Genomic DNA, 27,751 nt, shown 5'->3' with positions numbered 1-27,751 from the left:
CCTATTATGCACACTTTGAAATGGAGAAAAAAACTACACCTGTGTAAATCTCTGGAGCATCTGGTGACTCTGTGATATCAGAGGCCATTGTAAGAACATTTTTCAAGAAGGTGAACCCTCACAAGGCATCAGGCGTCACTGAAAACCTGTGTCATCTAACTGGTAGGAGTATTCAAGGACATCTTCAATCTCTCATTGCTGAAGTCAGAGGTTCCTATGTGCTTCAAAACAGCAACAATCATACCAATGCCCAAGAAGAGCAGGGTGAGCTGCCTCAACAACTATCATCCAGTTGCACTCACATCTACAGTAATGAAGTGCTTTGAGAGATTGGTCATAGCCAGAATCAACTCCTGCCTAAACAAGGACCTGGATCCACAACAATCTGCCTATCACCACAATAGGTCTACAGTAGATGCAATCTCACTGGCTCTTCACTTGGCCTTGGATCACCTGAACAATAGCAATACCTACATCAGGCTGCTGTCTATTGATTGCAGTTCAGCATTCAACACAATCATACTCTCAGTTCTAACCAACAGGCTCCAAACCCTGGCCTCTGTACCTCCCTCTGCAAATGAATTTTTGACTTCCTCACTGAAAGACCACAGCCAGTGTGGATCAGAAATAACATCTCCTCCTTGCTGACAATCAACACTGGTGCACCTCAAGGATGCATGCTTAGCCCACTGCTCTACTCTCTCTACATCCACGGCTGTGTGGCTAGGCACAGTTCAAACAGCATCTATAAATTTGCCAATGACACAACTATTGTTGGCAGAATTTCAGATGGTGACAAGGAAACATACAAGAGTGAGATAGATCAGCTGGTTGAGCAGTGTCTCACCAATAACCTTGAACTCAATGTCAGTAAGACCAAGGAGTTGATTATGGAGTTCAGCAAGGGAAAGTTGAGGGAACATATACCAGAGCTCATTGAGGGATCAGTAATGGAAAGGGTGAGCAGTTTCAAGTTCCTGGGTGTCAACATCTCTGAAGATCTATCCTGGGCCCAACATATTGATGCAATTATAATAAAGGCATGATTGCAGCTTTATTTCATTAGGAGTTTGAGGAGATATGGTATGTCACCAAAGACTCTCACAAATTTCTACAGAGGTACCATGAAGCATATTCTAACTGGTTGCATCACAGTCTGGTATGGAGGGGCCACTGCACAAAACCAGAAAAAGCTGCAGTAAGTTATAAATTCAGCCAGCTCCATTATGTGCAATAGAGTCCCTAATAGTGAGGGCACTGTCAAAGGCAATGTCTCAAAAAGGTGGCATCCTATGTTAAGGACCCCCATCACCCGATGCCATGCCCTCTTCTCATTGCTGCCATCGGGAGAAGGTACAGGAGCCTGAAGACACATGCTCAGTGTTTCAGGAACAGCTTCTTCCCCCCCACCATCAGATTTCTGAATGGACAATGAACCTATAAGCACTACCTCATTACATATTTTTTATTTTGCTTTCTTTTTCTACCTCTTATTTAATTTAATTTTTATATATATTTCTTATTGTAATTTATAGTGCTTTTTATTATATACTGCAATGTATTGCTACTGCAAAACAACAAATTTCACAACATATGCCAGTGATAGTAAACCTGGCTCTGATTCAATGTGGATCAACAAAAGGGAGTCATTTTTCAACTTCAAACATTAATTACAACTAATGGTTAAAGAATTGAATAAATCCTCCATGAACTTCACAAAAATAACCACAAAGAATGGATTGTTTATAATCCTACACAGTCCTCAGATTTTAACAGACTAAAAATTCAATAAAACTAGCATTTTCATAGTAATAAAATGATGTTTTATACTATCAAATGCAATAAAATGGTTCCTGGAGTGCAGTGAGACATACAAAGCTGCTCACGCACACTCAAAAATAAAGTCTAAATCATACTGCGCTGACAGTCAATGACCATACCCTAAAATCACTGTCAACATTACAAATTAACAACATATATTATCAAAATATAATACCTACTTTCAAAGTAGTAATCTAATGTTGCTTTTTGGATAATGGTTTGAAACCATTCATTTACACTCTAATGGTTTTTAACATTGTCTAAAGCCCTCAATTAGATTACAAACTTGTAATCACCCTGAAGTATCCTTTCATTATCTTTCGACAACTGTACAAGCCCAGGCTTGACAGATGAGAATTTAATCAAACATGGTCCACAACAAAATTACTGTGATTAAGTACATCTGACACAGGGGTGAGAAAAACTACTGTTAGTTCACTTCTTAAAGAAGTCAAAAGGACACATACAGTTTACTGCCTTCTCTTGTTTTTGTAACTATATAATGATTTACTACTCCACCTTGACAGAGCTTTTCTTCTGCAGATTCCCAGTCTACTAACACAAGGACGGGCATTGATAAGGAAAAGCTATATCCCACTATTGAGTTTATGATGCAAATATGGTTGTCTTGCTCAAATGGACATTTTGAAAATTCTCCATTTTGGCTCCCAGAAATGCAATTCCATTATCTTAATCTGCCATCATTGATGCTGATAACTCTTCGATTAAGGTCATTGGTGTAAAAATTCCAAATCTTTCAATCTAGCAATAACAGAGCAGTGCTAACTCTGTGAGATCTTTCCATGTCTACTGTATCCTAACTAGGTTGTCTTATCCTAACTCTGCTTGTTGACCTATGTTGGTTGTGTAAAAATTAGCTTTGAAAACCAGAATCTTCAGATGCTGGAAATCTGAAATAGAATTCTAAAAGACAAAGTGGACAGATAATTGAATCAAATTTCTGGAGGTTACAAACTAAATGCCTGGTGACCCTGACACCAATTATCATGAAGTATTTTGAATGGCTGATAACAGCACATACTAAAAACTCCATTCCTGCCGTATTAGACACTCACCAATATGCTTACCAACAGAACTGGTCTACAACAGATGTCATAGCATCTGTCATGCACCTGGCCCTGAAACTTAGAAAACAAGGACACTTATGTCAGAATGATGTTTCTGGATTTCAGTTCAGCATTCAACACCATTGTCCCACAGACCTTGCTGAACAAATTCCTACTCCTTGGTCTAAATACACCACTGTGCAACTGGGTGTTAGACTTCCTAATGAACAGACCTCAGAGAGTCAGAATGTACAATCGCTCCTCCCTCCCTATCATACTCAGGGCTGTGTGCTGAGCTCATTGCTGTACACTCTGCTCACACGTGACTGCACAGCCAAACACCCGTGAATCACATCACCAAGTTCACAGATGATATCACGGTGGTGGGGCTCATTACCAACAACGGTAAGACGTCCAACAGAGAGGAGATGGAAGGGCTCTAGGCTTGGTGCCAGACAAATATCCTCTTCTTTACTGTCAAGAAGACGAAGGAGGTGTTTATCAACTTCAGGAGAACTCGCACCACTCACATCCCCCTTTACAATGGCAGCACATTAGTGGAAACTGCAAACAGTTTCAAATTCCTGGGAGTGTTCATCACACATAACCTCTCATGGTCCCAGAACACATCCTGCACGGTCAAGAAAGCTCACCAATGCCTCTACTTTCCAAGGAGGCTGAAGAAAGCTGGACCTTGGATATCCATACTCAAGTCATTCTACAGATGTGCAGCAGAGAGCATCCTGACAAGCTGCATCACTGTATCATGGTTTTGGTCTTTTACCCTAATAAATCTTTGTGCAGACTTTTGTAGGTCTGAATATCGTTCAAATCTGGGGATGAAATCACTAATTTCACCCTTCCTAAAGTCTGGTGCCCGGCAATAAAACAGTCCAAATTCAACCCCTTTGATGTTACATAGGTATCAGAAATACAGGTGGGAGCGTTTGATGCCCGTGCAGATAGAAATCATGTCCTCTCTACCAGCATTTGCTGTTGAAAAATCAATAGATGTATATAGATGTCATAGAAAATTCCAGCAACACACACACAAAATGCTGGAGGAACTCAGGAGGCCAGGTAGCATCTAGGAAAATAGTATAGTTATTTCAGGCGCATGTATGTACAAATATGACATTCATTTTGTGGGTATGCTCATTAAATCCACAAAACATAATAGAATCAATGAAAGACTGCACCCACCAGGGCTGATAAACAACCAATGTACAAAAAATAACAAACTGTGCAAATACAAAAGAGGGAAAAAAATAAATAAGCAAAAATTATCAAGGCCATGAAATGAAAAGTCCTTGAAAGTGAGACCGTGGACTGTGGGAATGCTTCAGTGAGGGGGCAAGTGAAGTTGAATGAGTTATCCCCACTGCTTCAAAAGCCTGACAGTTGAGGGGTATTAACTGTTCCTGAAAAGAGATAAAGAACACCATAAAAATAAAAAATAATAAATATACATACATAAGGTATGTTATATACATAGATTGATTGTATGCCCATTAAATTACATTAGGCTGTACGTAAGTTAACTGATGTAAAGAATAAAGAAGTGGTGGAGCTGGTGTGGGAGGTGTTGTTCCCACACTACCCTTTGGCAGGGGTTTCGGCCCGAAACGCTAACTGTACTATTTTCCTAGATGCTGCCTGGCCTGCTGAGTTCCTCGGGCATTTGGTGTGTGTTGCTCGGATTTCCAGCATCTACAGATTATCTCTGGTTTGTGATAGAACATTCCAGAAAGTTTGGGAAACTTGAACTATCAATGCCAGGATTTATACCCCGACATTACAACATATAAGTGGTGCTGAGAAGATCCGAGGGGCAAACATACATGAATATAATTATATTTTGGAACCATACGGAAGAAATGACCAGCCCGCCTCCGAGAGAAGCAGCCGAGCCGACCCGCAATACCTCCAACCAGTCATCCAGAGTTCCGCCCACCGCCACCGGCCGCTTTTACGTCGCGAGGGTGCGTGCGCGTTCCCGTCAGCGCGCCATCCCGCCAGTTGCCGTCGCCTTGTCATTGTGGGTCGCGATCGCCGGATGAGTGAGGGGACAGGATGATCTGTCTAGCGTTGGCCGTGTTTGCCTACATGTTCCAAATGGGTGAGAGAGGGAATAAGAGTGCTTTCCAGGCCGGGATAGACAGGAGGTGGGGCAAGCCCAAGGCGGACTGGAGGGAGGATTCGGCAGAGAGTGGGCGCCACATCGGTGTCTGCCTTAGACACAATTCTTTTTGAGGCATATAATAGCGAGTGACTGGGACATTGTATCTGTACCGACGTTAATATTCAGCACATCATGGCAGTGTCATGAATAAACGTTAAACTCACTATTCTGTGAATGAATTAATCTTAAAATCAGAGTTAAGCGACCGAAGGAATGATGTCAGAAGCCTCACGCTTACACAAAGGGCTGTGTGAGTCCGGGATGCTACAAAAGTTGTTGGGTTGAATGGATTGGAAAAATTGATTCTTCAGGGGTATGGGATAACAAATTATTGAAAGGTTATTAACCACTAGGGACGCCTTTAATCACGCTATGATCCCCGCGTCATTTAAATTAAATTAAATCTAGAACAATAACCTGGTATTAGTAATGTTGACTGTAAAACCATTGGATCGCCTTAAAACCAACTTAATTCACCAATGTTCTTGCAGCTTCCTGTGGCCTATATTGACTTCACATCTACAAATAATGTTAATTGTTTAATTAGCAAGGGCAATTTGGCACTCATGAAAAATCAGCAAAGTTCAATGAATCAATAAATCAGAGAACAGTTGTCTATGTGGGATAAATGGCATTGAAACACATGATCTAATTTGATGGTGGTGGTTGTCCATCATGTCCAATCTGAGCCTAAAATTTGTAAATTAAGTTACAGCTCTCCTACCTCCTCCTGAGATTTGAGGACAGCGTCAAAGCTGACACTTTGGTACACGACTGAGGGAAATGTCAGACACTATCATTCAGATGCCCCGTCAAAAGCCATCATTGTGAAAGATTCAGTGATAGATGTTCGGGTTCAGAGATGTTCTGATTGATGGCTGCCAGTTATTTATTCAAACAAACAAATCAAACATTATCTATTAGCATAGTAAAGCTTGTGGGATATTATCTTGTAGAAATTAGCTATTGTATTCCCTACTTTATGACCATGTTTATGCTTGTAACAAGGCAAGTGCCATGGTAGCATTTATTTCGAGAGAATATAAAAGCAAGGATGTAATGCTGAGGCTTGATGAGGAAAACTATACACATTTAAATAGATAAACAAATTTTACAAGAAAATACAATTAGAACAAAGCAAAATCCACTTGAATGCAAAGTGGTCACAGTGTTGTTAAACTGTAGTGATTAAGTTTTGCCGGTTGGTTCAAGAACTGGAAGGTTGAAGGGAGTACTTTTTCTTGAACCTGGTGGTATGGGCTTCAAGCTTCAGGACCTTATGCTCTCTGGTAGTTCCTTGAAGATGGCATGGCCCGGATGGTAGGGATCTTTGATATTAGATGTTGCCCTCTTGAGGCAGCACCTCCTGAGACACTGTACTTTAATTTCATATCTTTGGATTTTCTGTTTTTGTTCAGTGATCACTGGAATACATGAGCGTACCTTTATAGCTGTCAAGCCAGATGGTGTTCATCGACGTTTAGTTGGAGAAATCATACGGAGGTTTGAGAAAAAAGGATTTAAACTGATTGGAATGAAAATGATGAAGGTATGATGCTTTATGTCTGTTTTTATTAGTACGAAGTATCGTTGCACACAGAGATGATAAATTTAAAGGGATACAGGGATTACTGTAGGTTGTAGTGTTTATCTTCATAAACCATTTTATAGTTCCTTGAATTAAATGAAGAATAGTTTGGTTACTTCTGTAAAGGGTTAGACAGATATTTAATAGATGTGTCTAACTTACCTTCAGAGACTCAAATAACTTGAATATTTTATGTCTACATGAGAAAGGGCTAATTAGGGGGCTGTAGTGAGATGCGTTGTCCATGTTCTGAGGGACAGGCGTGTTGAGCTAGAGCATTTTTGAATTTCCAACCAGACTGGGTAGAACTGTTCCTATTTTTGAGCTTTAAATGTTTCATTCTCATATGCAACAGACACAAAATGCTGGGGGAATCAGAAGGTTAGGCAGCATCTATGAAAATGAATAAACAGTTGGCGTTTCGGGTCGAAACCCTTTTCAGGACTGGAAAGGAAGAGGCTAGAGTAAAAAGGTGGGAGGAGGGGAAGGAAGATAGCTAGAAGGTGATAGGTGAAACCATGTGGCTAGAAAAGATAAAAGGCTAGAAGGAATCTAATATGGGAGGAGAGTGGTCCATAGGAGAAAGGGAAGGAGGAGTGGACCCAGGGGTGGGGCTGATAGGCAGGTGAGAAGAGGTAAGAGGTCTTTGTGGGGAATAGAAGAAGAGCGGAGGAGAGAAAATTTTTTTACCGGAAGAAGAAAATCGATACAGTATTCGTGTCATCAGGTTGGAGGCTACCCAGACAGAATATAAGCTGTTGCCCCTCTATCCTGAGGGTGGCCTCATCTTGGCACGAGAGGAGATCATGGCAGAAGGGGAATGGAATCAGAATAAAAATATTTGATCACCAGGAAGTTCCAGTTTTGGTGGATGGAGCAAAGGTGCTCGACGAAGCGGTCCCCCAATTTACTATGGATCTCACTAATGTAGAGAAGGCTACATCAGGAGCACTGGACGCAATAGGCAACCCTAGCAGGTTCACAGGTGAAGTCACAAACAAGGGAAAATCTGAAGATGCTGGAAATCAGGGCAACACACTCAAAATGCTGGACGAACTCAGCAGGCCAGGCAGCGTCTATGGAAAATAGTACAGTTGAGGTTTTGGCCTGAAACGTCGACTGTACTTTTTTCCATAGATGCTGCCTCGCCTGCTGAGTTCCTCCAGCATTTTGTGTGTTTGCAGGTGAAGTGTTGCCTCACTTGGAAGGACTGATTGGGGCCATGAATGGAGGTGAGGGAGGAAGTGAATGGGCAGGTGTAGCACATTGGCCACTTGCAAGGGTAAGTGCTGGGAAGGAGATTAGACGAGAAGGACGAATGGACAAGAGAATTACGGAGGGAGTGATACCTGTGGAGAGAAGGGGGAGGTAAAGATATGTTTGGTGTAGGATCCCTTTGGAGATGGTGGAAGTTGCAGAGGATGATGTATTGGATGCAGAGGCTCATGGGATGGTAGGTAGTGACAAGAGGAACTCTTATCATTGTTTGGGAGCAGGAAGATGGGTTGAGAGTGGATGTTTGGGAAATGGAGAAGCTGCAGGTGCAGGCTGCACCAATGGCGGAGGAAGGGAATCCCCGTTCGTTGAAGAAGGAGGACATTTCTGATGTCCTGGAAAGGAAAGCCACTTCATGGGAACAGATGAAGTGGAGACAAAGGAACTAAGAAAAGGGAATAGAATTTTTACAGGCGACAGGGTGGGAGGATAGTCAATATAAGCATGGGAATCAGTAAGTTTATTCATTCCCATATGTTCTCTTGTAAGCCAAGTGCATTTGTGAGACATGGCCATATATTTAGGACAAGTAATAGCGTGTAACAGCTCTTGCGAAGACCAGGAAGAAAAACATACAACTTAAAAGAGACTCCAGTTCATGAACTGTTGACATAAAGATAGTCTTGTAGTTGTACAGCATAGAAACAGACATCGACCAACCTTTTTGCCCATCTGCACTAATACCATTTACCCACACTAGGTCTGTAACCTACTTTGCTTTGTCTCTTTAAGTGTGTGTCAAAAATCTCTTAAGTATAGTGATATGTATTTGACTTCTTCACATCATCTGGCATCATATTCCAGATACCAACAACTTGAAAAAAGTCCCCTCAAATCACATTTTTAACTTCTTTTTCTCTCCTTAAACTTGTTTCCTCTTATTTTGATTCCTTACAATGGGGGAAAAAAGATTCTGACTATCCATGCTCTCTGTCTCTTATAGTTTTGCTCATTCTGATGTGTCATTTAAGAATATCACGCATTTCAAATATTTTCTTTCTTTCTTTTTAAATCTTTTTATTGAATAAGTATACAAAAGGGTAAGCCATATAGGCACTAATACACTGTTAGAATATAATAAAATGACAGGAGATATTAATACGAAAAAAAAGTGATACAAGCAATGTAATTTGAACATAACATACTAAGGTAACATAATAGTATACTAATTTTATATATATATATATCAATAGAGAAAAGAAACCCCCTCCCCCAAAAAAAACCCACCGTGCAATTAAACTAAAAGCAAAGCAAAGCAATGGGCTAACTTGGAACCAAATAGAGTTAAAGAACTTAAAATCACATCCTCAAACCCGACCTCCATTAAAAACAGTAAAAAAAACAAGAAGGGTATATAAATATGGAGCAAAAAAGAGAAGAAAAAAAATTACATTAAATGAAAATATTGAATAAAAGATCTCCAGGTCTGTTCAAATTTAAGTGAGGAATCATAAAGATTGCTTCTAATTTTCTCCAAATTCAAGCATAATATCGTCTGAGAAAACCAAAAAAAGGTGGTTGGAGCGTTAAGCTCTTTCCAATGTTGTAAGATACATCTTTTCACCATTAAAGTAAGAAATGCAATCATTCTACGGGCTGAAGGAGAAAGATTACTGGAAATTTTAGGTAGTCCAAGGATAGCAGTAATAGGGTGAGGAGAGATATCTATATTCAATACCTTTGAGATAATATTAAAAATGTCTCTCCAAAAAGTTTCCAGAGTAGGACAAGACCATAACATATGAGTTAAAGAGGCTATCTGCCCCGGACATCTATCACAAAAAGGATTAATATGAGAATAAAAGTGAGCTAATTTATCTTTGGACATATGTGCTCTATGAGCAACTTTAAATTGAATTAGGGAATGTTTAGCACAGATAGAGGAAGTATTGGCTAATTGTAAAATCTGCCCCCAGTCATCCACGGAAATGATAGACCCCAACTCCTGTTCCCAATCTACCCTAATCTTATCAAATGCAGCTTTCCTAAGTTTCATAATAATATTATAAATCATAGCCGATGCACCTTTCTGACATGGATTGTTAATTATAGTATCTAAAATGTAAGTAGGAGGAAGCATTGGAAAAGAAGAAAGTATAGTACTTAGGAAATTTGTATTCTTGATAAATTATATTTATTAGATAATTGTTCAAAAGACATAAGGGGACCATCTAAAAATAAATCCAAAAACCGTGAAATACCCTTAGTCTTCCAAATTTGAAAAGCACGATCCGTAAAAGAGGGAGGAAAAAATATGTTACCTAAAATAGGAATCGCTAGCCCAAATTGGTTAAGATCAAAAAAATTTCTGAATTGGAACCAAATACGTAAGGTATATTTAACTATCGGGTTAGATACCTGTTTAAGGCGTTTCAAATCAAAAGGAAGAGAGGAACCTAAAATAGAGCCAAGTGTATAGCCCTGAACAGATTGTAATTCCAGTGCTACCCATTTAGGAATGGATAGTATATCCTGGTCAAATAACCAAAATTTCATATGTCGAATATTGATTGCCCAATAATAGAATCTAAAGTTAGGTAATGCTAAACCTCCATCTCTCTTAGCTTTCTGTAAATGTATTTTACCCAGTCTCGGGTTTTTATTTTGCCAAATAAATGAAGAAATTTTTGAGTCAACTTTATCAAAAAAAGATTTTGGAACAAAAATCGGTAATGCCTGAAATATATATAGAAATTTTGGCAGAAAAACATCTTAACTGCATTAATACGACCAATCAAAGTTAAATATAAAGGAAACCATTTAGATGAAAGTTGAATAATATGGTCAATTAAAGGTAAAAAGTTAATCTTAAATAAATCTTGGTGTTTACAAGTAATTTTAATCCCAAGATATGAAAAATAATTATTAATCAATTTAAACGGAAAGTTATGATATAAGGGAAGTTGTTTATTAATCGGGAAAAGTTCACTCTTACTAAGATTTAATTTATAACCTGAAAAGAGACTAAATTGTGCTAATAACTCTAAAACAGCAGGGATGGATTTTTGAGGATTAGAAATATATAAAAGTAAGTCATCAGCATAAAGTGATATTTTATGGGACTTTAAACCCCAAGTTATCCCAGTAATATTTGGAGATTCTCGAATGGCAATTGCAAGAGGTTCTAATGCAATATCAAATAATAAAGGACTAAGAGGACAGCCTTGTCGAGTACCTCGAAAAAGAGGGAAAAAAGGTGAGCTTAGAGAGTTAGTACGGACCGAGGCCACAGGAGAATGATATAACAGTTTGATCCAGGATATAAATTTCGAGCTAAAATTAAACATTTCAAGCACCTTAAATAAGTAAGGCCATTCTACTCTATCAAAAGCTTTCTCAGCATCTAAAGAGATAACGCACTCAGGAACATTTTGTGAGGGGGTATAAACAATATTTAACAGTGTGCAAATGTTATAAAAAGAGTAACGACCTTTAATAAAACCCGTTTGGTCTTCCGCAATAATAAAAGGAAGTACTTTTTCTAATCTGTTTGCTAATAACATAGAAAAAATTTTAGAGTCAATATTTAATAAAGATATTGGTCTATAAGATGCACATTGAGCAGGATCTTTATCCTTCTTTAATATTAGAGAGATTGACGCTCTATTAAAAGATTCGGGAAGTTTACCAAGTTTTAATGAAGCCTCGAAAACCCTACAGAACCAAGGGATTAATGAAGGTGCAAAACATTTATAAAATTCTACGGTAAGCCCATCAGGGCCAGGAGCTTTCCCCAGGTTCATAGAGGAAATAACATTCTTAATCTCATCAGTGGTAATGGGAGTATCTAGCATAGAAGACATATCCTGTGAAATCTCAGGGAAGTCTAGGTTATCTAAAAAATCATTCATATATTTAGAGTCTCGAGGAGACTCTGATTAATATAAGGAAGAATAAAAATCAAAGAAAGTTTGCTTAATCCCTGCATGATCAAGTATCAGTCGGTCATTTTGATTATAAATCTGATTAATTTGAGATTTAGCATAATTAGACTTCAATTGGTTTGCCAACAGTTTGCCAATTTTGTCACTGTGTACATAAAATTCACTTCTTGTTTTCTTTAATTGGTTTACAATCGAGGACGAAAGTAATAAACTGTGTTCCATTTGAAGTTCAGTTCTTTGTTTATATAACTCCTCAGAGGGAGCTGTAACATATTTCTTATCAATTTCCTTAATCTTGTCCACAATTACCAACTCCTCCTGCTTCAGCTTCTTCCTCAAAGCAGCAGAATAAGAGATAATCTGACCACGAATATAAGCTTTAAAAGTATCCCAAAGAATGTTCACAGAAATATCCTCTGTATAGTTGATTGTAAAAAAAAGATCAATCTGTTCATTCATAAAGTTAACAAAGTCCGAGTCCTGAAGCAACAGCGAATTAGAACGCCATTGTCTATTATTTTGTGTATTGGTCTGAATTTTAATAGAAAGCTTAAGTGGAGCATGATCCGAAATGGTTATAGAGTCATAATCACATTTAATCACTGAAGAAATAAGACGAGAGTCAATAAAGAAATAATCAATTCTTGAATAGGAATGGTGAACATGTGAAAAAAAAGAAAAATCTTTTTCCTGAGGATGCAGAAAACGCCAAATGTCCGTCGACCCAGAATCAGAGAGGAATGAATTAATTAAAGTTGCAGATTTATTAGGTAAGGTCCGTAGAGGAGCCGAACGGTCCAAAGCTGGAGATAAACAAGTATTAAGATCTCCGCCCCAGATCAATGAAAACTCATTCAAATTCGGGAACTGATTAAATGATGATTTATAAAATTCCGGACAGTCCATATTGGGAGCATAAACATTAACCAAAACTACCTTTTTATTAAATAGTAGACCACTAACCAGTAGAAATCTACCATTCGGATCAGAAATAATATCTTGTTGTATAAAAGTAACTGAGGAGTCTATAAAAATAGAGACGCCTGGAATCTTAGCGTTAGAGTTCGAATGGAACTGTTGTCCCTTAAAGAATTTTAAAAAACGTAGTCTGTCCCCCCTCCATACATGGGTCTCTTGTAAAAATAAAATTTGTGCTTTAAGTCTCCGGAACACTTTAAAAACTTTTTTCCTTTTAATAGGATGGTTAAGACCATTAGTATTCCAGGAAATGAAATTAATAATAGACTCCATAAACCCTAAAGTCAACCCGCAACAAGGAGGATTGACAATAGGCTCGACCCACGAACCTGGAAAGGGAACAGAACAAATAAGAGATACCGGGAAGGAGAACGCAACCAATACTTCAATAGTATACATAGCCCAAGAAGAAAAAAACTAAAACGTGAAGCTCTTCCCACCACCCCCCACCCCATGACCCCAAGGCTAAATCTAACACAGACCAGCCAGAAAGAAGCAAGCACTAAAACTACCCCCATGACTTCCGATAGACGCTCCCTAAAAAAAAGTGTAAATATAAAAAAAGATCAGCTAGTTATAAAACAGTAAAAGAATAAAAAGAGGTAAATCGATTAAAACAAACACTTAATATAACAGAGAAAAAGCCAGAAAATATAAAAAAAACCGCAACAAACCCCAGACCCTATGAATAAACAAAAAAAGAAATAAAATTATTAGCATAAACTAGTTATGAAAACCTACAAAAAAAAAGTAGATTTAAAAACCACAAAATTTAAGGCCTCAAAGGAAATACGTAGAATGACACTGAGGGAATAACCACCCAGAATACCCTGGGAAAAAGAAAGGAATGACGCAGATAGAAAGAAAGTTTAGCAACCATATTAATTAATCAAAAATAAACTTTTCTGCCCATATAAGGCAAAAAAAAATTAAGGCCGACAGATTCACAACCTCCGATCAAACGGAGATAGTTAAAAATTACGATTAAGATGTTGAAGGTGAAAATTGATCCAGATAACTCTGGGCATCCGATGGAGATTCAAAAAAAACGAAGGGCTCCATCCAACGTACGAATCCTTAGACGTGCTGGGTAAAGCAGGGCTGGTTTTAAATCCATCTTGTAGAGTTCCGACATCACAGATCTGTAACGAATCCGTTGATCCCGAATTGGTTTACTGAAATTCTCCACGAATCGGAACTTAAGATCCAAAAAATCAATGTAGCCTTTAGATCGAATGAAACGAAACAGTTTCTCCTTGTCTTGAAAGTAATGAAAACGTAAGATGACATGTCGAGGTTTATCTGACTTAGACGAGTATGATGGAACTCTGTGAACACGATCCAATAACGGTGGTTGGTCAGGAAATACAGTAGGAAATGCATCTTTTAAAAGTTGAGAAAAATACTTCATAGGGTTATCAGATTCGACAGCTTCACGCACCCCAATCATTCGAAGATTCTGCCATCGCATTCTGGATTCTAAGTCAGAGTTTTTAAAAGTCAGAAAGTCAAGTTTCTTCTTCATTACCTTAATTGTTTCTTCAGTTTTCTCCATCTTGAGTTCATTTTGTTGTGTGGATTTTTGAAGATCAGATATAACCGACTGATGTTCCGTAATAGATGTTTGAATCTTATCGATTGAATCGGCAATTTTCTGGAAATTAATTGAAATTTCCGCACGAATCAGCTCCATAATAGAGGTTGAAATTTCCCTTTGAATTAGATCCGATATAGCTTTCAAAGTCACCGGTGGTTCAGTCGGAGGAAAATCGGTACCTTTCGGTCTAACCGGAGGTTTGCCGTCCTTCCCGTTTTTTCCATTCTTAGACATAGCAGACCTTAAAAGCATCCGATTATCAAAGAGCCCAATTTATTTCAAAATATTGTAAAAGTCGGTGCCTTAATGGTTAATTAAAATATAGCTGATCATAAGAAGAAAAACTCAGAGGTAATGGAGCGAGTCAAGAACACGACTTCACTCCATGAGCTCTACCGGAAGTCCCGCATTTCAAATATTTTAAGGTAAACTTCATTTCATACTGATACATTATTTCAAGGTAAACTTAATACTGCAGTGTTTTATAGAGCGAAATGCTACAATTTATTGTGTACTCTTTTTTTAAAAATTTAGGCCTCTGAAGGGTTGTTGAAAGAGCACTACATCGAACTTAAGCAGAAGCCTTTCTATGATAGATTGGTGAAATTCATGAGTTCTGGACCTGTGGTTGCCATGGTATGTTAGACCAGTTACATGTATAGTACGATCCATGAATTTATTTTATAAAACGTCCTTCTCCTTCTTGTATTACACTATCTATAACATTGTAAGGTAACAAGCAATTGGCTGTCTTTTTTTGTCTCTGAATTGACAGTCAATTCTTAGGAAGTCCACAATAATCAGTATTGTTAACCCTGGTTTAGATGCCCAGAGGATAGAATAGATGGTGTTTTATCACTTCTAACTGATAATCTGGCTAGCAAATTCTTGAAACCAGGTTCTATTACTTAATTACACTGCATTGTTTGTGTGGTAGTAATGGCCTGATGCACATAAAATAGTAACTTAAGAATATCACACATTTTAAATATTTTAAGGTAAACTTAATTTCATATTAATATAGTTCAAGGTAAACTTAATATTGCAATGTTTTATAGAGTGAAATGCTATAATGGTGCACTTTTTTAAAAAAGACTATAATTTCATCAATATCCATTGTTAAAGGGGTATTTGCATACTTTCAGAATAAGAATACCCTTTGAATCAGTAGACAAATAATTTGTTTTGGCCATGTGCTAAAACTTACACTCCGACTCCGCATTGTGCTGGTTCGTTGCAACATAGTCATTAAGTTCTTTATTGAAATTTTTTTAAATGACAAAAATTCGTTCTAAACAACACTTAAAACTTCTCAAGAGCAGCCACCATTACAGAAGCATTCAATTAGCCAATGAGAGCACTTTACATACGCGCTGAGCCAGGAGGCAGTGCTAAAGGTGGCTTTAACTTAAAGCCTATGATTGTATATCACTCAGTGAAAAGCATTTTAAAGTCAAGTCTACCAGTGATTTGAAAATCAAACAAGAAAGCCTGGGTGACGATTGATGCTTTCCAAAATTGGTTTGTTTCAAATCTTTGTCTGGCAGTGAAGCAGTATTGTGAGGAACATGAGCCTGAACCTGAAGGATTCTTGGTGCTTGATAATGCCCAGGCCACCCTGAGAGTCTTGACACGCTTTGGACCTGCGTTCTTGTAGACCTTCTACCCAACACCACTTCATTACTTCAACCAATGGATCAGCATCTTCATCGCACATTCAAGCAGCTTGTAGAGGAAACAAAAGGTCAAGACAAACTATCCATCAGGCAATTTTGGAAAAACCACAACATCCTGAAAGCTGTAGACAATATCAGAGCAGCCTGGGATGAAGTAACTTCAAACTGCATGAACGGAGTGTGGAAGAAGCCATGGCTAGAAGCATGTAATGACATCCTTGGATTTCAAGCAGAACCAGTCATCCAAAACATAGTTAAACTGGCCAATGAAGCGGAATTAGGGGATGTTAATGATGGCGATGTTAAAGAGTTACTGAATTCTCATGTCAAATAGGATTGGCAGAGGAGCGTATCCTGGGTGAATCTGAGGACAGGGATGGAGAAGAGGAAACACCAACAAGAAACCTCACCACGAGATTCCTCAGCACTAGCATCACTATGATCACACAAGTCATGGACCAGTTCATCGATAATGTCCCTGACTGGGAGCGAAGCAATAAGGCAAAGAGAGGCGTTCTCGACAAGATTTCCTGCTGCCGAGAACTGCTTCATGAGAGGAAACTTAAGAAAAGGCAGTCAAATCTCGATGGTCCCTCCTCTAATATGGAACCACCACCCACTTCCCTCTGCTGCTGCTTCACTGATGTACAGGTTCAGCCTATTTGCATGTTCATATCCCCACAAATTACTGTGTACACAGAAAACAATACATATCTCAGGTTTGATTTTTAATCAGGCACACATGTCCTCTTACGTAATGTTATAATGACCCCGCGTTGCGCTGATTTACGTAGCGCTTCACCTCCGAGGAATGCATCCTCAGCCTTAAGCGGGGTCTGAGTGTATAAACCCAAATTTCAAATGCATTAAATAAATAATTGATGTGTGCTGTTGAGTTACCTAATCGGCACATTTGGATTGTGACGTATTTAAAAAGGACTAATTACTCAATTCAACACCTTTGAACTGGAAGAAAGAATATCAACCAAAATTCTTGACCCAATTCAATAATTCAAACATGTAAAGTACATTGGTGAGAGAATGGGTGATGAGAGGATTAGCTGTGTATGATATCTTTGATAAGTCAACAGTTTAATGATATTCACCATCTAGATTCACTGTTAAACAATGGATTATTTAAATCTTGAGTAGCTGTTAAGGGATTAAAAAGCAGGTTGTGAAGAAATTGTGGATGCAGTAGCAGCTGCTCAATGTGGTTTGACCTCTATTTGTACATGAGGACTTCAAACTAATAATTTTGTTATTTCAGAACCAATCATCTGTATTGAACCCAAATAAAGTCGCAGGGTGTAATACTTTGTGCCATAGTTATGTTCATCTACAAACCTGAATACCTCTTTGGAATCCATTTTCAAAAAAAATCAGTGCACCAGTCATCATAAACATCTCCAGGAATTGCAGAATTACTAAAACTAGGGCAAAATTCTGTAAATGTTTGAAATATGAATTAACAGTATGTTAGAAATAGTCAGCATTTATGGAGAGAAGTGTTGGTTTTTCCTATCTTCTCAAAGCCTGTTTCTTTGTGAAGTATTAACAGAATTTTGCTTTTATTCCTCTGAATCACCACAATGAAAGAACACCTGGGTACGGCTACTTTTTGATTAAAATGTCATTTGTCATTTTCTTTATTCTGCAAAGCTAGCAACTAATATCAAAGAAGATACTAAAGGTTTTTTTTAAGTATATAAAGGGTAAAGGATACGAGGATGGATATAGGACCAATACAAAATGACACTGGAACTATTGTAATGAGAGACGCAGAGATGGCAGAGGAACTGAGTGCATTTTTGCATCAGTCTTCACAGTGGAAGACAGCTGCAGTATACCAGACATTCAAGAGTGTCAGGGAAGTGAAGTATGTGCAGTGAAAATTATGACTGTGAAGGTGCTCAGGAAGCTTAATGGTCTGAGGGTGGATAAATCTCCTGGACCTGATGGAATGTACCCTCAGGTTCTGAAGGAAGTAGCTGGAGAGATTGCAGATGCATTAACAATGATCTTTCAAGAATCAATAGTTTCCGGCATCATACCAGATGGCTGGAAAATTGCAAATGTTATTCCACTATTTAAGAAGGGTGGAAGGCATCAGAAAGGAAACTATAGACCTGTTAGCCTGACATCAGTGGTTGGGAAGATGTTGGAATGAATTGTTAGGGATGAGATTACGGAGTACCTGGAGGCACATGACAAGATAGGCCAAAGCCAGTGTGGTTCTTGAAAGGAAAATCCCGCCTGACCAACCTACTGCAATTTTTTGAGGAAATTCCAAGCAGGGTAGACAAAGGAGATGCAGTGGATGTGGTGTACTTGGATTTTCAGAAGGCCTTTGACAAGGTGCCGCACATGAGGCTGCCTAGCAAGATAAGAGCCCATGGAATTACAGGGAAATTACTAGCAGGACTGGAGCATTGGCTGATTGGCAGAAAACAGAGAGTGGGAATAAAGGGATCCTATTCTGGCTGGCTGCCAGTTACCAGTGCAGTTCCACAGGGACAGTGTTGTGACTGCTGCTTTTTATGATTTACGTCAATGATTTGAACTATGGTGTTAATGGATTTGTGGCTAAATTACCGATAATACAAAGATAGGCTGAGGACCGGGTAGTGTTGAGGAAACAGAGCGCCTGCTGAGACTTAGGTAGTTTAGGGGAATGGGCAAAGAAGTGGCAAATGAAATACAATGTTGGAAAGTGTATGGTCATGCATGTTGATGGAAGAAATAAATAGGCAGACTATTATATAGGTGGGGAGAGAATTCAAAATGCAGATGTGCAAAGGGACTTGAGAGTCCTTGTGCAGGATACCCTAAAGGTTAACCTCCAGGTTGAGGCGGTGGCGAAGAAGGCGAATGTGATGTTGGCATTCATTTCTAGAGGTATAGAATGTGAGAGCAGGGATGTGATGTTGAGGCTCTATACGGCAGTTGTGAGACCACACTTGGAATTTTGTGTGCAGTTTTGGGCTCCTTATTTTAGAAAGGATATACTGACATTGGAGAGGGATCAGAGAAGATTCACAAGAATGATTCCAGGAATAAAAGGGTGACCATATGAGGAACGTCTGGCAGCTCTTGGGCTGTATTTCCTGGAGTTCATGGGAATGAGGGGGGATCTCATAGAAACATTCCGAATGTTAAAAGGCTTGAACAGCTTAGATATGTCAAAGTTATTTCCCATAGTAGGGGAGTCTAGGACAAAAAAATTACAGGATTGAAGGGCGTCCATTTAGAACAGATGCAGAGAAATTACTTTAGTCAGAGGGTGGTAAAACTGTGGAATTTGTTGCCACGAGTGGTTGTGGAGGCCAAGTCATTGGTTGCATTTAAGGCAGAGATAGATAGGTTCTTGATCAGCCAGGGCATCAAAGGGTATGGGGAGAAGGGATGGTTGGAAGAATTGGATCAGCCATGATTGAATGGTGCAGCAGACTTGATGGGCCAAATGGCCCACTTCTGCTCCTATATCTTATGGTATTGATACCAAACATTATGTCCTTGACATTTCAGGTATGGCAAGGACTGGATATTGTTAAAACCACTCGGGCTATGTTGGGAGAAACTACTCCTGCGGATTCTGCACCAGGTACCATTAGAGGGGACTTCTGTGTTGAAGTAAGCAGGTGGGTACTCACATGTTTAGCTTTAAAGATTGACTTTAATCTAAAATAGAGGTAATTCTTTGTTAAATAGTACTATCTTTGTGAGTTTGCTTTTTAAAAGCAAGCTAGCAATTACTTAATGAGAAACATATGCAATGGGAGTGGTTTCTGCAACAAATTTGATTGGAGTATTGCACAGACGCAGAAGAAGTATTCCCACGCAAGTCTGGCAAAGAACTTTAAAAACCCAGTCTCCATAAAAGAGGGGTGCCGTCTAGCGGAGTGGTTTGAGTCAGAGTGGTAAGGCTTTGGCTCAACAGGCGGAGGCAAGGTAAGTAGGCAAGTTCATTCCTTCAACACACATCAAAGTTGCTGGTGAACGTAGCAGGCCAGGCAGCATCTCTAGGATGAGATACAGTCGACGTTTCAGGCCGAGACCCTTCGTCAGGACATTCCTTATTTTTTTCTTATTTAACTCTTGAGAGAATAGGGAGTATGTCTACACGGCCAATGTTCTGTTCTGGGTTCAGATGTGAGATTTCCGGGAGACTACCAACCTCCCTGATGGCCACATTTGCACCAGGTGCATCGAGGTACAGCTCCTTAAGGAACTCGAGCTGCAACTCAGTGATCTTTGGCTTGTTAGGGAAAGTGAAGAGGTGATAGACAGGAGCTACAGGGAAGTAGTAACCCCAAGACTATAGGAGACAGATAATTGGGTGACTGTCAGGAGAGGGAAGGGAGAATGTCAGATATAGAGAGCACCTCTGTAGCCATAACCCTCATCGATAAGTACTCCATTTTGAGGACTTTTCATGGTGGGGAGGGAACCTACCTGGGGAAAGCAACAGCGGCTGGACCTCTGGCACAGAGTCTGGTCCTGTGGCTCAGAACAGTAGGGAACTGAAGAGGACAGCAGCAATAATAGGGGACTCTATAGTTAGGGGGACAGATAAGCAATTCTGTGGACTCAAAAAAGAAACAGGGATGGTAGTTTGCTTCCCAGGTGCCAGGGTCCACGATGTTTCTGAAAGTGTCCACAATATCCTGAAAAGGGAGGGTGAGCAGTCAGAAGTCATGGTACATATTGGTACCATTGACATAGATAGAAAAAGTGAGGAGGTCCTGAAAACAGAGTACAGAGAGTTAGGAAGGAAGCTGAGAAGCAAGACTTCAAGAGTAGTAATCTCAAGATTGCTGCCTGTGCCACACGACGATGAGGATAGGAATAGAATGAGGTGGAAGATAAATGTGTGGCTGAAAAATTGGAGCAAGGGACAGGGATTCAGATTTCTGGATAATTGGGACCTCTTCTGGGGCAGGTGTGACTAGACAGCAGGTTTACAAGTTGATGATGGGTGTAATATGAAAGAGTTAAATTGTACCACAGAAGCAAAATGCAAAAGAGCAAAGAATGCAGGACTGAAGGTGCTGCATTTAAATGCACATAGTATTTGGAATAAGGTGGATGAACCTTATTAGAGATTGGCCAGTATGACATTGTGAGCATCAGAGTCGTGGCTGAAAGGCCATAAATGGGAGCTTCACATCAAAGGATGTACTTTGTATCGAAAGGACAGGCAGGAAGGCATAGGCGGTCAATTGGCTCTGTTGATAAGAGATGGAATTACATCTTTAGAAAGAGGTGACATAGGCTTAGAGAATGTTGAATCTTTGTGGATGAGTTAAGAAACTGCAAGGGTAGAAAAACCATATTGGGAATCATATATAGGCCTCCAAATAGTAGCCTAGATGTGGGGTTGCGATTGCAAAGAGAGCTGGAAAAGGCATGTATTAAGGGTAATGTCACAATTGTAATAGGGGACTTCAGTATGCAAAGGGTTTGGGAAAGTCAGGTTGGTGCAGAATCTCAAGAGAGGGGATTTGTTGAATGTCGACGAGATGGCTTTTTAGAGTAGCTTGTGCTTGACCCTACTTACGGAAAGATCATCTTAGATTGGGTGTTGTATAATAACCCAGATCTTATTAGGGAGCTTAACGTAAAGGAACCCTTAGGAGGCAGTGATCATAATATGATTGAATTCATTCTGCAGTTTGAGAGGGAGAAGTACAAGTCAGATGTATCAGTTTTGCAATGGAATAAACAGAATTAGAGAGGCATGAGAGAGGAGCTTGCTCAGATTGATTGGAGGAGGATACTGGTGGGGATGACAGCAGAGCAGAGGTGGCTGAAGGTTCTGGGAATAGTTCACAAGGTGCAGGATAGATCTGTCCCACAGAAGTAGTTGTTCTCAAATGGCTGGGGTAGGCAACCATAGCTGACAAGGGATGTTAAGAACTGCATAGAAGCCAAGGAAAGGGCATATAAGGTAGCATAAATGAATGGGAAGTTGGATGATTGGGAAGCTTTTAAAATTCAAAAAAAAATAATTAAAAAAGCTATAAGAAGGGAAAAGATGAAATATGAAGGCAGACTAGCCAGTATTATAAAGAAAGATACCAAAAGTTTTTTCAGTTACACAAAGAGTAAAAGGGAGGTAATAGTTGATATTGGACCACTGGAAAGTGATGCTGGTGAGTTAGTAATGGGGTACAAGGAAATGGCAGATGAACTTAATGGGTACTTTGCATCAGTCTTCACTGTGGAAGACACTAGAAGTGTGCCAGAGGTCCATGAGTGTCAGGGAGTGGGAGTGAATGCCATTGCTATTACAAAGGAAAAAGTGCTAGGCCAATTCAAAGGTCTTAAGGTGGATAAGTCACCTGGACCAGATGGACTCTACCCCAGAGTCCTAACAGAGGTTGCTGAAGAGATAAAGGATGCATTTGGTAAAAGGAACAATAGTGAAGACTTTTATCTAAATGGGGAGAAAATTCAAAGATCAGAGGTGCAGAGGGACTTAGGACTCCTCGTGCAAGACTCCCAGAAGGTTAATTTACAGGTTGAGTCCATGGTAAAGAAGGCAAATGGAATGTTGGAATTTATTTCAAGAGGAATAGAATATAAAAGCAAGGAGATAATACTGAGGCGTTATAAGACAGTAGTCAGGCTGCACCTAGTGTATCGTCAACAGTTTTGTGCCCCATATCTCAGAAAGGATGTGTTGTCATTGGAGAGAGTCCGGAGGGGGTTCACAAGGATGATTCTGGGAATGAAGGGGTGGATGTATGAGGAGCATTTGGCAGCTTTTGGCCTGTATTCACTGGAATTTAGAAGAATGCAGGGGGATCTCATTGAAACCTTTTGGATGTTGAAAGGACTAGATAAGGTGGATGTGGAGAGAATGGTGGGGTATCCAGGACTAGAGGGCACAGTCTCGAAATTGAGGGGCGACCTCTTAGAACAGAGGTAAGGAGGAATTTTTTTAGCCAGAGAGTCGTGAGTCTGTGGAATGCTCTGCCACAGACTGCGGTGGAGGCCAAGTCCGTGAGTATATTTAAAGCGGAGTTGATAGTTTCCTGATTGGTCAAGGCAGCAAATGATATGGTGAGGCAGGTGTATGGGGGTGAGTGGGATCCAAGACCAGCCATGATGGATTGGCAGAGCAGACTCAATGGGCTGAATGGCCTAATTCTGCTCCTGTGTCTTATTGTCTAAATTATTAATGGCCTATATCTTTCAGTTATTATGCTGTCTATGTTCTTCACTTCTTTGCCCATTAAACCTATTCTTAGCTGGAGAATAGGCATAACCTCTATAGCTGAGCTGCCAACTGATTGGCAGAAACAAGCAAAGTGCCTTTCTGTTCACCTGGCATGCTCTGTCCCTTAATGTCTGCTAAAACTGTGAAAGCAATTGTGAATACCAAATGCCTTTATAATTATCCTAACATTCAAAAATGATGAAAAATTATACTGACAATTTCTAATTATTAGAAATATTTTTTTAAAGTTTAATACTAAAAATGTAATTAAATATGTAATTCAACTGAATTGTGTGAATTGTACCTGCTGTTCATCTCGATTGAAAACTGGTTTGCTGCATATGCCAGATGTAATCTGGTGCAAGTGCAGAGGCAAATTATCCAACACAGATGCTGAGTAGTTCCCTCCAGTGGAAACCATGAGGAGACCAAAAGCAGTGCAGTTGGGAAACTGCAGGTGATAAGTTTTGAGGAAGTCTGAGGTCTTACATTCACACAGGAAACTCTTAACCTCCCACACAGCTATGATGGAAAATGGTAGTACCAAAATTTCTCTTAAGATTCTTGCCGTATATCAGGAACTATGAAGCTATCCCTCAGATGTACACAGAAGGTCCTTTTTAAGAACAAAAGTTATTTTGGTATGTAATAGAGTACAAAAATGTAATAATAAAAGCTGCAGCTTTGGTGGGGGATAAAAGGCTCCATTAATTTCAAGTGTCAGGCTAGTTTGATAACCTTACAATAGAAAACTTTCTCCAGCAGAGGTAAGGTGGAGAAGTAATGGTGTACAAGCTCAAAGAAAGTCCATTTGATTAATATCCAACTTTCTAAATGTGGCTGCGAAGTGTGTGATTGAATTTTTCAGAACATTTAAAGGGAAGCAGGAAATGAGGAAATATAGGTTTGTTTTCATAGATACATATGTTTTTATAATGTTGCTATGATGCAATATTATAACTTGAATCTCATGTATTTAATCTAACTTATTTATTTTGGTGTGATGCAGGAATGTAATCCATGGCAGTGATTCAGTGGAGAGTGCCGTCCGTGAAATCTCCCTCTGGTTCCACCCCGAGGAGCTGGTTTGCTGGAATGATTTTGCTGATGACTGGATATATGAATAAACCAATCCTTGTTTTTTAAAAAAAGCATCGCTCAGGAACAAGCCCACCAGTACTGAAACTTCATTGTTATAGTATCCACATTGATTGCAACAGACCTATGCACCACTGAGTTTTTCATTCTTTCTATGCAAATTCTTTTGAAATTAATTGTTTTAAAATTGTTCCTTCATGTTGGATCTAATTGAAACTTTGGAAGAAAAATATTAATCCTTTAGATGATTCTAGAATTGAAGTATTAAGCTATCTTTCAGTGATACGCATTTCTACTACTTTTTTAAACTTGGTTTCCAGCATTTCCATATTTTGTACCTGAAAATGTTGCTGCTGTGAATATGGACCGCAATACTGGGTGGTGCTTTTTTTTCTAGTGAGAAGCATCTAATATGACACAAATGAACATCAAAGCACAATCAGTTCTTGGTTGGGTGATAATCAGCATCACAAGCTTTTTCCATGATATTGGATGAAAAGGTAATCTGCATCTAGACTATTATAATTGATCCAGTTATCAAACTTGTTGACAAGTCAGAGTCTGAAGATTCTCCATTCCTTTATGGCTAAAGATTAGGGGCCATAAATATTATAGAAGTGGTTGGTAGTTTCTGAAAGACCTTTCTCTCATCTGTCAATAATGAGTGATTGACAAGAGTTAATTAAACACTGTTACAGCTTCATGTGAGCGATACTTCAAAATCTTTTTAATGTAGCCTGTCTTCACCTGTGCACCCAAACGATGCACGGATTGCTATGATGAATGTGACCATTGAGTACCAGAAGAAAAAGATTCCACAATATTTCTAAGCCAGGGGTTCCCAACCTGGAGTTTATGGCAGGGGTCTATGGCAATAAAAAAAAGTTTGGGAACTCCTGTTCTTATCACTTTTGCAATACTGACATTAATCTACTGGCTTTAAAGAAGGAAATTGTTTAACAATCTGACAGCATTATTATAATGAGGATAAATTACACAGTGGATTTAGACCAGTTTCTTAAATGTATTATGCTAAATAGATCACAAGAGGTTCATTGCCTTCTCATAGTAAATGAATATTATGTTCATTCAATAATTGGTAAAGATTAAACTAAAATGATATGAATTAGAAGAACTTATGTGAAGCAACATTGTAATAAAATGTTCGCCAAGTTCACCATTTCATATTTTTTTGCCAAAGTTTTTGTTTGATGGTCTTGTATCTGAATTTGAGCAGATTTGGTTGCATCACCTGTGCTGCTTTATCATTTAAAAAATTATTTATTCACTGTGATCATAAAAATGCAAATAGTTTTTAGGAACTTGTTCAGTGGCTATATAATTTTGCCTGCCATAGAACTAGGACTTTCTACATCTGTTTTAGTTTCTGTATGCTGTACTGTAGTTAATTCAGACCTGTTTCATCCTGAATATAAACTAAGGATTGTAAAGGAAAAAATGCCAAATGGCCATAATATTAAAAGATCAATAGATAGGACTGAACATTTGATATTTATTACTATTGTCAATAAAATAATTAGTTTGGGTACACAAAATCTCTTTTGTGCACCTGTTCTCGGGGCATTAAATCCTGTAGCTCAAGTTAAAAATGCTATTGATACAAGTTCCAGAGAAATAAGATAAAATATTGTTAAGCCTAATCCATAATTTTTATCATAGTTTACCACACTGCTGGAATACAAGTAAATTAATAGTTTTTCTGCCAGTGGTAATTAAAGGATGCTTGCATTATACAGTTAGACTGGTCAACATTGAATATAATAGATTGACTGCTATAATATGTAGGCTGCTGAAATTTTCCATAGGGATCTTTTTTCCCCAGTCTTTGTCATAACTGTTTATGACAATGAGGTAGGCAATCTGCTGCAAAGTGTTTTGCCACAGAAGAATGCTCAATATTTATAGTGTACTTGCTGCTGATCACAACTCCAGATTTTACTGTGGCACGCATCACGAATGTGAACTTTTTCAATGCTATGGGATCTTGTAATATGTTAAGACAATAATATTATGCATTAAGTAAAAATGTGAATGACCCTGGTGCTAATGTATCTGTTGTTTAAAGTTTCTTTTAACTAAATCAGTTTTGCAAGAGTCAGTGAATTGCAAATTACCAAATCTTATTAGTGATACTCTCTATTTGAATGCTGGAACCACAGTAGATCAAGCAGCATCACTGGTGATAGAACATGAGTCAGCATTGCATGTCAAGAACCCTTCACCAGAATTGGAAAAATGAGAAAGCATGTTTCAAGTTGTAGAGAATGATGGGGAACACAGAAAATGTGTTTCCCTGTGAAAGACTGTAGTCATGGAACCAATGACCTTAGTCACCAGTTACAGGGATGTCCCTGGTTACAAATCCAACTTCACAAAATTCTCCCATACATTTTTCAAGCTAGTAATAAAATATTTTATTATTAATGTAAATGAGTAAACAGTATATGTCAATTTAATTATAAGGTAGCATTAGCAATTATTAAATCAAGTATAGCACGTGAATGTAGAGCTACGTACGAGTTATTGTAGAAAATTGATATATCTGGCTTATGGTGAATTAGAAATGGACATTAGACATGTAAATCAGGAACTGTCTGTACTTAGTGCCAGAAACAAGGGTACACATACATATGTGAAAAGAAAACAAAAGTGTAGGTACCCAAAACTCATGAAATTCACTATTAAGGACCCAAGGCTACAAATTGTTATCTCAAATGCGAGAAGTGCAAATGGCCTCTGAGCTGCTTCCATTTTGTTTGTGGAATTCAAGGGAGCTGACTAAATGTCTTTCACTGTGTTAGGCAATGTGGAAAGTAGTTTTTAATGTGTCTAGTGAGGTGTGAATAAAACAGCTTTATAATTAAGGTAACCTATGCTATGGCCATTTGATTGTACATTTCAGAAAATAAGTAAAGGTTACAAGCAGATAAAGTCATTTTCTTTTCAGAAGGAGCACGGTGCCCAGTTTTCAGTCAAATATGCAATGATTAAAACTTGGAATAACATTTTAGTCTTTAAAGTACGAGTCATGATAAAAGGTTAAAACTTGACTGAAAATACAGTGCTGAGTAACCCTATATAGACTGACATAATAATCAGAAAGGACTGGCAATTTCAAAAGCCTGCTTAGAAAGTAATGCATTGACCATGATAAATTAGTAGATGTCAGTAATACGCTGCAGAAGCAAGCACGGATTGATAATTTAATCTTTCTCTTCATGGGTGTACTGTAATAATGAACAATTTGGAAACATGGTACATTATTCAATTCATGAATAAACACTGCAACAAGTGATTTATGATGTGAGTGTTTATTACATATGGAACAGTTACATGTTA

At 38.7% G+C, this 27,751-nt stretch overlaps 1 protein-coding gene across 1 annotated transcript; it reads left to right on the top strand.

The window, feature by feature from the left end:
* The first annotated feature begins 4,874 nt into the window (after positions 1-4,874).
* nme3 (NME/NM23 nucleoside diphosphate kinase 3) lies at positions 4,875-27,608 on the top strand. Its single transcript, XM_063059163.1, has 5 exons — positions 4,875-5,007; positions 6,489-6,619; positions 14,927-15,028; positions 19,597-19,709; positions 24,303-27,608. The coding sequence occupies exons 1-5, from the start codon at positions 4,962-4,964 to the stop codon at positions 24,418-24,420; spliced, it is 510 nt and encodes a 169-aa protein (XP_062915233.1). The 5' UTR covers positions 4,875-4,961; the 3' UTR covers positions 24,421-27,608.
* Positions 27,609-27,751: the final 143 nt, after the last annotated feature.

This window comes from Mobula hypostoma, chromosome 9 (genome assembly GCF_963921235.1).
Source record: "Mobula hypostoma chromosome 9, sMobHyp1.1, whole genome shotgun sequence".
Lineage (NCBI taxonomy): Eukaryota > Metazoa > Chordata > Chondrichthyes > Myliobatiformes > Myliobatidae > Mobula > Mobula hypostoma.
Note: the sequence above shows the minus strand (reverse complement) of the source record. Positions and strands in the feature narration are given on the sequence as shown.